This window comes from Arachis stenosperma, chromosome 8 (genome assembly GCF_014773155.1).
Source record: "Arachis stenosperma cultivar V10309 chromosome 8, arast.V10309.gnm1.PFL2, whole genome shotgun sequence".
Lineage (NCBI taxonomy): Eukaryota > Viridiplantae > Streptophyta > Magnoliopsida > Fabales > Fabaceae > Arachis > Arachis stenosperma.
The window spans coordinates 8882846-8895823 of NC_080384.1; the positions used below are offsets into that span (position 1 = coordinate 8882846).

At 36.0% G+C, this 12978-nt stretch overlaps 1 protein-coding gene across 2 annotated transcripts; it reads left to right on the forward strand.

Annotated features, from left to right (window-relative positions):
- Positions 1-77: 77 nt before the first annotated feature.
- Positions 78-4964, forward strand: LOC130946529 (uncharacterized). 2 transcript variants are annotated; one of them, XM_057875297.1, is made up of 6 exons: positions 78-481; positions 983-1283; positions 1962-2120; positions 2287-2582; positions 3890-4010; positions 4812-4964. In XM_057875297.1, exons 1-6 carry the CDS (start codon positions 284-286, stop codon positions 4814-4816), a joined length of 1080 nt encoding a protein of 359 aa, XP_057731280.1. In that variant the 5' UTR covers positions 78-283; the 3' UTR covers positions 4817-4964. The 2 variants fall into 2 exon arrangements, with proteins under 2 accessions (XP_057731280.1, XP_057731279.1); XM_057875296.1 differs by lacking the exon at positions 4812-4964 and having other exon boundaries at positions 3890-4277.
- The last annotated feature ends 8014 nt before the right edge of the window (positions 4965-12978 follow it).

A 12978-nucleotide genomic window follows, 5' to 3' on the forward strand; every position in this document is an offset into this window, starting at 1 on the left:
ATAGGTGAGCGATGCCCAGAAGAAACTCGGACCGAGGAAACAAGGCCCAAAAGTGTGGCCCCCTTTCGTCATCCTCAACCTCAAGCAAGCACGTTGGGATTCTTTTCGCCTTACAGACCGACCCTCTTCGAGCGAGCGCGATAGATATAGAGAAGAAGAAGAAGAAGAAGAAGAAGAAAGGGTTTTGATTGTGAATGCTTGTTATCCATATCGCCAAAAAAAAAATCGCCATACAAAAGTTAAGATTTTTTGAGTGAGGTGAAACTTAAGGGGTTGGAAAAAAATGGGGGGTTCATCAGATACGAAGTTCCTGCAAGACTTGCTATTGTACGCGGCCAGCGCTGCTATGAGTTGCCTGGTTCTCTTCGTTGGATTACGACAACTTGACCCAACCCGGGAGGCTTCCAAAAAGGTCCTCGAACACAAGAAAGAGATTGCCAAGCGTCTTGGTCGACCCCTTGTCCAGACCAACCCTTACGAGGTTACTCTCTTTTCCTCTGTTTGTTTGTTTGTTTCTTCAGTTTACTTTCGAATTTGTTAGGATTGGTTTTATGCCCTTTAGTTTCTGAGTTACGATGTTGCTACTGCTCCAAATACATAGAATTGGTTTGAATTTTGAATTGTTAGTTTAAGTATTGAATTTTGAATTGTTAGTTTAAGACCTGTTAGTTTAAGTCTCAATTATGGTTTGATTATACTTGGAATCCTCTTTGATGAAGAAATTATTTTTTAAGGGCAAACTATACTTATCTGCCTGAGGTTTGGTGGAATCCATTGTGACTCCCTTCTATTTGTGCAGAGTTTAATGTTTTCAATGTTATCGTTTACAAACTACGGAGTGTTTTATTATGCAAATCTACCCAAGCCTAAAGAAGTTTGGTGGAATTTCACCGAAATCTCAAGACAGATTAGTATGATTTTTCGTTAATTTAAACATAGGATTGTATTTCTTTTTTTAATTTGTGCCCTTAATTGTTTGCAGGATGTTATAGCAGGCGACGTTATAAATCCTGATCACATCGATGTGGAGTTTGACTCTATTGGGGGATTGGAAACAATCAAGCAAGCTCTGTTTGAGCTTGTTATACTGCCTCTGAAAAGACCGGACTTGTTTTCTTATGGTAAGCTTCTTGGACCTCAAAAGGGCGTCCTGTTGTATGGTCCTCCAGGAACTGGGAAAACCATGCTTGCGAAAGCAATTGCTAAGGAGTCAGGAGCTGTTTTTATTAATGTGAGGATATCAAACCTGATGAGCAAGTGGTTTGGTGATGCCCAAAAGCTTGGTAAGTGCAACATATCTTCATGAATAATCCTACATTATACTATGAAACATCAAAACTATAGTTATCATGACAGACACTGTTATTTCCTGATTGAATATTTGAATGTCCATGCAGAGTTATTGTCGACTTCGGCTTTCTGTTCAATAAATTAAAACTCTTATGCTCTTATCGGTCACACATAAAAGTTCAACTGTGAAGATAATACAGTAGTGTATCATTGACTATTGTTTTATGTCTATTGAAAATTGGCTTGTCTTCCTGTGTTGTACTTATTGTTATACACGTTCTGTTGTTTTAGTGAATTATGCGAGTAGTTACTACCATTCAGATAGAAAAACTTATATGAAATACTATTTATATATGACAAAATTTCTATGACAAATTCAACACAAGTTATCTTAGTTATTAGTTATTTTTATGGGTGAAGTTTTACAGATAAGTTGTAAGATGATATTTCAATGTAATCTGCTGAGCTTATTGATTATTTTTGAATAATAATGATAATGCATTTGTGATAAGTTATCTTAGTTTTCAAGCCTGCCTTTGATTTTTAATGTTCGTACTTCTGACTTATGTCCTAATGTTCTTCATTTGATGTTTGGTTTTTGTGTTTTAAATTTTTTTATTTGTTTATTTCTAATTTAATGTTAATGATAATATTCTGCTATTCTTTTGCAGTGACTGCTGTATTTACCCTTGCTAATAAGCTCCAGCCTGCCATCATATTCATTGATGAGGTTGACAGTTTTTTGGGTCAACGTCGTACATCGGATCATGAGGCTTTATTAAACATGAAAACTGAGTTTATGGCTCTATGGGATGGATTTACCACAGATCGTAAGTTCTGTAATCATTATGACATAATATTCCTTTTATGCTAAGATATTCAAAATAAGTTGTAAATATGATAATAGCAATTTTGATGGAGGTTTATTTAGTCTTTTCAAGTTATTTATATTTGAGTAATTTCTGATGACTTCTGCATTCCTCTCTGTGTGTGTAGATAATGCTCGAGTTATGGTCCTTGCAGCTACCAATCGTCCTTCTGAACTTGATGAAGCAATACTTCGACGCCTTCCTCAAGCTTTTGAAATTGGAATTCCAGACCAGAGGGAGAGAGCTGCAATATTGAAGGTTATCTTAAGGGGAGAGAGGGTTGACGAAGGCATAGACTTTGATTATATAGCTAGCTTATGTGATGGTTATACTGGGTCAGATCTGTTTGACCTTTGCAAGAAGGCTGCCTATCTTCCTATTCGAGAACTACTAGATGAAGAGAAGAAGGGAAAACGTTCTTCCGTAAGTACAATTTTTATCTCTTGTACTTTGTCTTCCACCTCAATCTTTCCATTTCTCTATGGTGGATATCCACAGCTCACTTGACTGGAATCCATATGGATATCAGTTCGCTTATGTTAACTAAAGGACAAATCGATTTTCTTTTTGGGGTAAATCCTATTTTGGTCCCTAAGATTTTAATCGTCCTTTTTTAGCCCAAAATGTTTAAAATGGCATTAATGTTATTCCATCGTCAAATCTCTCACTAACCCTTAACGAAATTGATGTACTATTAATAATGCTTTTGTTAAAGCTACGTTTGTTCAATTCCCTATCCCACCTTCACCCTTTCAACAAACCCAAATCCCATTCTCCTACTCCCTTTTACACTATTAATTATTAATTCTCCAAGAGGGGTTTGAGGAGGAGGAAGAAGAGAGTAGGAGAATGGGGTTCGGGCTTGTTGAGAAGTTGAAGGTAGGAGAGGGGGTTGAGCAAATGTAGCTTTAACAAAAGCATTATTAATAGTACATCAATTTCGTCAAGTGTTAGTGAGGAATTTGACGGTGGGATAACATTGATGTCATTTTAAACGTCTTGAGATAAAAATAGAACGATTAAAACTTTAGGGACCAAAATAATATTCACCCTAAACGTTGGGGACCAAAACAGTACTTTACCCATTATTGTGTGTTCCAATAGTTATATTATTTGCATGCTTGAACTGCACTGGTAAAAAAGGAAGCAACTACAGAATGTGGTAGATCAGTTTGTGACTTGGTGTTACAATATGACTTCTATAGTTACTTTCTAGGAAGGGTTTAACTAACATGTGCCCTTAGTGCGAAAGTCCAGAATTTTTTTTTTTTTTAACTTTTAAACTATGAAAAGTCATAGTATTAATGTTTGGTACAGTTTTCAAAATTAACTTATGACTTTTCGAAAAGTTATTTGAAGTGCCTATGAAGAAGTTAAAAAGAGTAACTTTTCCTATAACAAAAAGCTGTCTATCACTCCCTTTTCAAAATAAGCACTTCTGTGACTAAAAAGTCAAATACAAAATAACTTATTTATAAGCTACTTTTAATATAAGTCCTTATGTTTTAAGCTTCCTTTCTAGAAGATTTTAATTAAGTTGTTTATTCAAATTGCCCTTTATTTTCAAAGGCTTTTAGATTATACAGTATTGAAAGTTTGAAACAGAAGCTGCCCGTGCCTTCTGTTGTTTTGTAACTTATGGATGGAGTAAGGGAGTTGGTGGCGTTATCATATATGAAGTGCTGGAGATGTTGACATTCACTGAGCTTGATCTATTTTTAACCTATCAGGTGCCTAGGCCTTTGTCGCAGTTGGATTTGGAGAAGGTCCTTGACACTTCCCAGAAGACGAAGGCTGCTGCAAGTGCATACAGTGGGTTGTCATCATCAAGATGGACACCAAGTGAGTCAGGTGATTATCAACTTCAAGCTGCAATCAATGAAATTTCTAAGCTTGTGGTTTCTCACATGATTAACCTCCATGCTCAGGATCCGTAAAATGTTTGACTTTGTTTAGAGCATTATTCTGCTATTACTTATGTTGCCCATTCCAGATTGTAACAGGCTAACAACTACTACTTCCTAGTTATAGACTTATAGTAGTTCTAGAGTAACTTTATTATTACTATATATTGATTATATTATAGAAATCCGTGGTTGGCTTTTGCATTTTGCTCTATATATGTTGCACGTATTTTTGTTGCAGCACTTTTTAAATTATATGTATGGGTAACTATGGATGATGATTACTATACCTGCTACGCAAATAAATTTGAATATTGTTAATAGTATGATGCATTGAAATGACAAAATAGTAACAGGTTTAGCTCATTTTTATTTATTTAAGATAGATGATACATCCACATTCTACAACTCGTATAGTACTAATTCTGATACATAATGGGGGCAAAATTAAATATTTTCTTCAGGCCTGAACAGTTTAGACTTTAGACTTTAGTGGACTAAAGATCCAGGTTTAAATAACCAAACCATTGTTAAGTCTTGTCTAGATTTATAGGGAAGAGGAAAATCATGCTATATGAATCAGTTTCAACAAAAAAAAAAAAAAAAAAAAAAAAAAAAAAAAACTCATATTTAATCTTGTTGCTACTAAGATAACCCACATGTTAACCTGCATTGCTGTATTATATATGATTAAACTTCTGATTAATAGAGTTAGATCCAACACTGACATGAGCAACAACTTCAACAGAATAAGCTTAAGATTCATCAAGAGGATGCTGTAAGCAAGTTGCCAACAACCATCAATGATTGAGACCCTCGGGGGAAATAAACTGGCATTGAAGTGTGTTCGGCATGGTTATTACTTTTAAGCATTGTGGGTCAGTAATAATCCTTGTGTTTTGTTGTCTCGTGGTTCCATAATTACTAAACCACTTTTTTAATTTAAGGTTAGAGGGTTAAAAAAGTGTAAAAAAGTGAACATGGAAGCTTTTCTCTTCTGTTTTTTATTTTTTAAAGTAAAGGAAAGGTTGAAGACAATACAAGAAGGAACGGTGTTTCCTTTTATGATTAGCGCTTGGTTTCAGAAATATCCCCGTCATGATCGAAGCCTTAGAAATGGAGATAATAATTCAAATTTTGTACTTTCAAAGTAAATAAATTTATTAAGTAAGAAAATTGAAGACTAATACTCTCTTAGAAGGGTTTCTTTACAATTAATCCATCATTTCTTTTTGGTTGGGGAATTTAGCAAACTTCTTTACTTAGAAGCGAAATATGGTGTTGCTGTCAGTGGCATGACAAGGCTTAATTGTTTGACGAACATGGCAATGTTTGTAGCCGCTGGGCACTGACCACAATCATTTAATAGTAAGTCATAACTATTAAATTTACGATGCTGGCCCCTCAGATCTTTAAGCCTCGAAAGATCAGCAAGAAGGAACTGTCCCTAAAGATTCATAGTGTATCTTGTCATACTCAACTCAATTATGTCCATTATAAGAGAATTTCTTTTGCAGTTACAATTTCTTTAAAAGAAAATTGTCGAACCATATATGATATATCTCGTTATATTCACAGTCAAGATTTAATCAATCGCCTCGGTCAAAAGTCAGTTTTAAGTACAATATTTTAGATTTAGATATGTCTCTTCTTGAACCAAATTGAGTTGGTCTAGTGGATAGTTTACTAATCCGTTTACGGCAGATTAGTCCTTGTCCTGCCGAATTAAAAAATACCATGGAAAACTAAAAAAAATAAGATGTCTCTTCTTAATAGTTGCCATAATATATTTCTAGAAATTCATGTCCATTTTAATTGAACTATCCTTTTATTTAATTATTTATACTATTTATTCTTTTTTCCATCGCTATTTATTTTATTTGAATAAATATGGAAATATCGATTCAAGCTTGATTTTGGTTCAATCTCCACACAGATATCGATTCAATCTTGTATCAATAATATCAATTCGAAAAGTCGATACGACTCCTATAAAAAAAAGTGGACTTGATTTAGAATTTATCAATTTTAATACAGATGGTAACTTTGCAACTAATGAAAAACTAATTAGAGCTTTGCATTAGTAATAATGAGAAAGATAAATGTCAAACACTTATTACAAAGTAGAAGACAAAAACTAAAATGCTTGAAAGGAAAGCTAGAACAAACTTGACAAAGAAAAAATAAAAAAACAGTAAAGACAATAATAAAAAATTAAAATTGACTCCTAATATTTATATGTATTTGCACTGAGTTAAGTCTCAAAGTGGTCTCTGAAGTTGCACTCGAGCCTCATAGTAGTCCATAAACTTAAAAGTTACCCATATTTATCTCCAAAGTTACACTCCGGGACTCAGACTCGTCCTTCCGACACATTTTGTCTATCTGGTGCAATCAGAAAGCTGAGTTGGCCTCTTTCGTGACATGTTGGCAAAGAAACGGCTAGCTAACGTGGTAAAGTAAACTGTTCTGATTCAATTTAGTCCCTCAATTCAAGTTAGAAACCCTAATCCCAAATTTTGAAGAACCATCTCCACAGTGCTCACTCTCTTCTATTCTCTTCGGTTCTCTTCTCTTATCTTCTCCGTCTTCAAAGGCAGATGGTTATGGCTAGCGTGAGCAACGCAGATGGGAGCTCGAACAATCCACGATTATTTGGAAGCATTATTAGGAGAATAAATAGAAACAGAGAATTGCGTTTGCTAGAATGGTGTGGGTGCGGGTCGAGACCAGTGCTGCAGTGGTCAGGGACGGATTCTAATTCAGGAAGACCATTCCTCGGTTGCCCAAACTACAATGTAAGCGATTATTGTTGTTGTTTGTTGTATTTCTGGATATAAAATTTGCTGATTCACTTTCTTGGGTGCAGACTGTAGATTAGATGGTGTGAATTGTTTTTGTGGGTAGATAAAATTCTGGAAGAAGATGTGATAGCATGTGATGGTAGTACAAGTCCTTCAATTGATAATGAAGAATGGAAGATGAAGATTGCTTGGAAACTTGGAAGACTAGAGACTGAAGTTAGGGTTCTAAAAATGGGGAGATTTTGGTGTTTGTGTTTATGCTGCTGATTATAGTAGGTGTTGTTCTATTAAAGTTGGATAGGCAACAGGGTCAATTATATCTAGCAAAAAAAAGTGACATGCTTGTTATATGCATATGTTGTTCCTGTATTTGTACCTGTCTTTTTGTTTGAAAAAAATGCAAAATAAAGTGTTTGATTATATGCATACTTCTGTTCCTGCACCACTAATTCTAGGATCCTAATTTCTGGTTTGTGATGAAATGGAAATGGACAGGGTTTGAATTACTCTTAATTCTGTATCAGAGGACAAAATATAACAAAAAAATGACACAACTCAATTCAAGAAAGTCATGATTCATATTCATAATGTTTCATCCAAAAAAGGCAATATACAGCCAGAACAATAGTCACCAAATATATCAAAGTTGTTAACATATTGACCTCATAAGTTTCCAACACTAGGACATTGTTTAAGAAAGCATACATAGTAAATAACTTTATCAAGATAGATACACAAAGACACCATGTGTCTCTAAACATAATCATCTTAGTCTTCATTTTTTGTGCCTGGGGTGCCTTGAATCCAGGGTTGGGCACAAACTTCATGAAGTTTGCAAGCCTTGCAGCAGTCTCCTGTGTTACACCTTGCATAGGATTAGGTGGGTGATTCCTTGCTGGTTAACTGCTTGCTTGCTGGTGGGATAGTAGCAGGTGGGGTGGTTACTGATGGATTGCTGCTTCCTAAAGTTATTTTTTCTTGTTTGGACAACTTTTTTTTTGAGGGAGTTTTGGTGGCCTAACCAGTGAGGGTAAAACCTATCAGCGAAAACATGTAAAATAGTTAGTAAACTATGTAAGGATATGTATTTAATAAATTCAATGTCATCTAATTTTGTGAACCTGTTGAGAGTCATCAGTTTCTGACAAGGGTGGTTGACTGAGTTCAAGATGAATTTCAGTCGGGGCTTGTGGGACAGGGGCAGCAGAGTTGGCCTGACCTTCACCACCGTTAGCAGCAGTGGGTTGTGCAACGGCAGCCTCTGCAGCTGCAGCAGCCTCTTCATCAGCAGCTTGCTTTACACAATTTCTTTTGGTGTGTTCTGCTTCACCACAATAACGACATCAAACTTTTTTATAAATTCTTTTCATCTTGGTCCTCTGCTTCTTACTCCCACTTGTCTCCTCATCTGCATCCTTTCTTCTTCTTTTTTCTTAAGTGGATCTGGCTTATTTCTAAATTTTTGTGCTTGTGGTCTGTTATATATTGACGTTTCCCATAGTGCTTGACCTGGAATTGGATTGATATGAAAGGCATATGTGTTATTATATGCTTCCATGGTCAACCACTTATAACAAAACTCCTCTAGTCTCTTACTAGCCCTTGCCAATGCAGCACAAGCATGCACACATGGCATCACTAAACAGCATTAACACAACAATAAAGACAACTACATTAAGCCAACAACAACCTCGAATAATAATAATAATAATAATAATAATAATAATAATAATAATAATAATAATAATAATAATAATAATAATAATAAATAATTAAAAAAATATTATCACTCAATTGCCAAAAATTACATGTGTAGAGCCTCTTTTCCAAGTCCATAACCATGTTGGTTGGCCAGCCATAAACTTCAAATTTCTCATAGTTTGTGTCATCAGACCACACCGGGACCCAACTTTTTTATTCATTCCTTATATTTTCTAACCTGCTGCGCTGTATAAGAGGTAGAATTCCAATGTTTGAATTAAGCTTGACCTTGTTCCTAACTATGGACCTCATTGCATACATCCTGATTTCTTACAAGAGTGTGATAATAGGCTTGGCTCTAGCTTCTTTGATCTTGGAGTTGAAGACTTCACAGGCATTGTTACAGATGTTGTCTATTTTAGGTGCATTACTGAAGAATGCCTAGCTCCAAGAGTCTCTAGGCCACTTGTTCAAATACTCCCAAGCATCCTTATTAATCCTTTCAATCTTTTTGAGAATTTCAAAGAATCCATTTTGGCTAGTACACCTTGCACAATCTCACAGTAGCCCTCTAAGCTGGAGATCCTTCCATTGCTTATTGAAGTTCTTCCATAAATGCCAAACACAGAATCTGTGATGGACATCTGGAAAAACCTCCTTAATTGCATGGATAAGACCCTAGTTGAGTAAAAAAATAGTTGTCAAACACTTGTTATCGAGCACTAAAATAGTCCCTAAACTTTTATAAGTGACATCAGGGTGATCCCTTGGCAATCATTAAAACTAATCGAATTAGAACTCTTACATATAAATAGGACATTGTGCAGCATGTATAAACTGCAGTCCAGTATATAAACAGCATGTTCAAGAACCATGTAATGAATAGTTTCTCACTTATAAAGGAAACAATAGATAAGTAACAACTAATAAAGGAAACAATAGACTAATCACACACCAGTGATAAGTGACAATTAATAAAGACAACAAAGATTGCATACCTTCTGCATATCTAATATAAAACACAGCTTGTTTTGCTTATAATCCCCCAAGTCTTGATGAAGTAATTTCAAGAACCACCTCCAGTTCTCAATGTTCTCAACAAGGACAATTGCATAGGAAATCACATATATATGGTTGTTTAAATCTTGGCCAATAGCAGACAGGATTTGACCACCATGTCGGATCTTCAGGAAAACTCCATCCAAGCCTATAAGGGGTCAGAAACTAACAAGAAGTCCTTTTTTACATGCATCTAAACAAATGTACATCTTCTCAAAGATTGGATCATCATCGGGGTTGGGTTAAGGTATAACACCAACTGTGACAGTAGAGCCTGGATTAATTTTCAACAGTGTCAGCCCATAATCCCTCACTATACCATATTGGGCAGCAGCATCACCAGACACAATAGCTCTAGCATCTCCTAAGGCCCTGGTCAGTGAAGACTTGTTTAGATCCAAATTATATTTTGTCTTAAAATATTGTGCAGCCTCCGAGTGTCTCAAATTAAGATATTTTCTTAGCTTCTTCACCAATTTGCAGGCTAGCCACTTCCTATTAGCTAGTCTGTTTTTGGTCTCTCTTGCACAGGTGTGGTCATCCATGAACGCCTTGATCTGCCAGCAATTGTTCTCAGTATTATTAGAAGCATACACAAGCCAGCCACAGCTCTCATCCTTATACACAACTCTCATCCTCACATTATCGTTCTTCTTAAACCAAATCCTCCTACCTTCCTATATACAATATTCACGCACAGCCTCTTTGAACTCCATCTTTGTAGTGAATGTCATTCCAACCTCAAGCTGAAGCTCTCCAAACCTCCCTCCTTTTCTGAATGCAGGGAAGACTTCATCTGAATCAACTTTCTCTAACTCATCCTCAGAGTTTGGAGGAGTCTTTATTTCGTCTAAGTGCCATGAGTCTCCACTATCAGAGTCATTATAAGATTCATCTTGGACATCATGATAAGGAGCCATTGATGATCCAAACTTAGGAATTGATCCAAAAAAATTTCATCATCCTCAGAATCCGAGTCTGCACACACAGGACCATCATCCTCAATCATAACAGCCTTCTTTTGTTTTGTAAGTTTCTTATCTGTCCTAGTTTTCAGTTTTACATTAGTCTTTGCTACTGATCTATCCACAAGTAAGTCTTTCTCACTAGACACATCATCACCACCGGGCCGATATGGTTCATCCTCTGCACTATCATCACTGTCATGGCTATCTGAGGATTCATCTGAGCTAGACAAAGCCACAAAGATTGTTTGGGGCTATTTTCCATTACCAATTGTTCTTGCAATATTTCCAGTAGCAGCAGCCCTTGTTAGTGGCCTCCTTCCATATGGTGCTGCTGTTTTTACATTCTTAGAGCCTCTTTTTGGTACAACAGACTTCTTGGTTTCTTTCACTTTGGACCATGGTTTAGGAATTGCAGTGGGTTGGGTCATTTTTTTATGGGATGTTGGGCTTAGTTTTACTGGGTTGGGCCATTGTTTTGGTTGGTGGATTGGGTTTAGATATAAGAGTTACAGTGGGTTAGAGGTGTATTTTTTCTAGTAAGTTTGGGTTACCAGCAGAATTTGAAATAGGTGGTGGGATCATTTGTTTTGTTGTATCAGTAGTCTTTTTTGGTTCAGAAGTCAGAGTACATGGTGTTGTGGTGGGAATTGGTTCGGTCGTGACATTGGTGGTGGGGTTTGGTGAGAAAAATATTTTGTATCACCATCAACTCCTTGCCTTTAGATGCCACTGGTTCTGATTCCTCACTATACAGAGGTTCAGAGACTCGATATTCATAGTACACATGAATAACTCCCTTGTTCTCCTGAGCAAGGTAACACATCTCCATGAGCTCCTTTTCATCTGTTACGGCTCTTAAACCAGTTTACAAAGGCCTATTAGGCACCAGCTACCAAGTTTGAGTAACCTTGTCATACCCAATATTCGTGTGATAGTCTCAGACAAAAAATATATCCAATGTGTCTATATCAATGTTCGACAACTCAGAAATCTCTCCACCATTGTAAGACATACTTCCATCAACCTTTGTGATGAATGACCCTCCATGGTGAAATATGATGGTAATCAAAGGATCACCCATTTGTAATTTAAAAAAAAAATTTGATTGATCAGACTCATTGTCCTCAACCACATTAACAAATTGGAATCTCCACAACTAAATGCAGTAAATCCTAACACATAAAGAACAAGTTTTCATATTAACAAAACACAAGAAACCTAGTCAGTCTATAATTTTATTGGCCTAACCACTAAGAAACCTAGTTTCTGATCAAACCCTAGCAAATAGCACAAAACAGAAGCATTCATACTCACACATTACACTCGAAGAAAATGGACTCAACTATTGTAAATATTAAATTAACAACAATATTAAAAAACAGAGCTTTACCACATATTTTTTTTCTTTTTTCGCTTACCTGTTTCAAAGAAACCAGCTTTCACAACTCTTTGTATGATGCAGATGACGAAACCGATGCTCTAGAACCTAGGTTTTCAATGAAATTCGGTGTGGTTACTGCAATCGCACAAACACCATTGATGAGTGTAGCGGAGAAGAAGAGACCTCTATTTGTGTTGTGTTTTGAGAGAGGGGAGACAATACGTTAGTGTAATATTGAGGGGAGGGAGATTTTGAGCATGAAACAACGTCGTTTCATGTCATTTTGGCACAATAGCAACGTCATTTCTGTTTTGCCAACATGTTACGAAAGAGGCCAAATCAGCTTTTTAGTTGCACCAGATGGACGGAATGTGTCGGAAGGACGAGTCTGAGTCCCGGATTGTAACTTTGGGGATGAATATGAGTAACTTTTAAGTTCAAGGACTACTTTGAGGCTCGGGTGCAACTTCAAGGACCACTTTGAGGCTTAACTCATTTGCACTCTATATTCATCGTGTGATTTAAAATTTTGTAAAGATTTAGTGTGTCGTATAATGTTGAAAGATTGAAGTTCTTTTAAAATCTTTTGGTTCTCCTATTTATAGAGAGAATCCTGAGTTAAGACCCTTCTTTTGACAGTTACTTTACCACGTTCTTTGTATTACTTGTTCTCCAAGGCCACCTACCTACATTTTTACTATATCGTGGAGGTTAGACAACAGTCTCCACATTTAAGCTAATTCCTATCCATTATGCACCAATATTTTTATGTGTTACTTGCCTTTTTTTCTTATCATTTCTACGACTCTATTTTTCCTTTGACTTATTTAATATTTAATCCCCAAGTATTTTTCAACTTGCATCGTTTTGTGATCGAACTGTCGAAACCATTTTTGTTAGTCGAATTTTAGTTTGTGCCAACATACATACATACATACATACATACATACATACATACATATATATATATATATATATGTTCTGGTTTGGAACTGGACTCCG

Bases quoted from the DNA above. Each gene is read 5' to 3' on its own strand.
- LOC130946529 (XM_057875296.1), top strand. From the start codon at position 284: ATGGGGGGTTCATCAGATACGAAGTTCCTGCAAGACTTGCTATTGTAC. The intron at 482-982 runs GTTACTCTCTTT...AATTGTTTGCAG, and splicing joins TCCAGACCAACCCTTACGAG to GATGTTATAGCAGGCGACGT. The intron at 1,284-1,961 runs GTAAGTGCAACA...ATTCTTTTGCAG, and splicing joins TGGTGATGCCCAAAAGCTTG to TGACTGCTGTATTTACCCTT.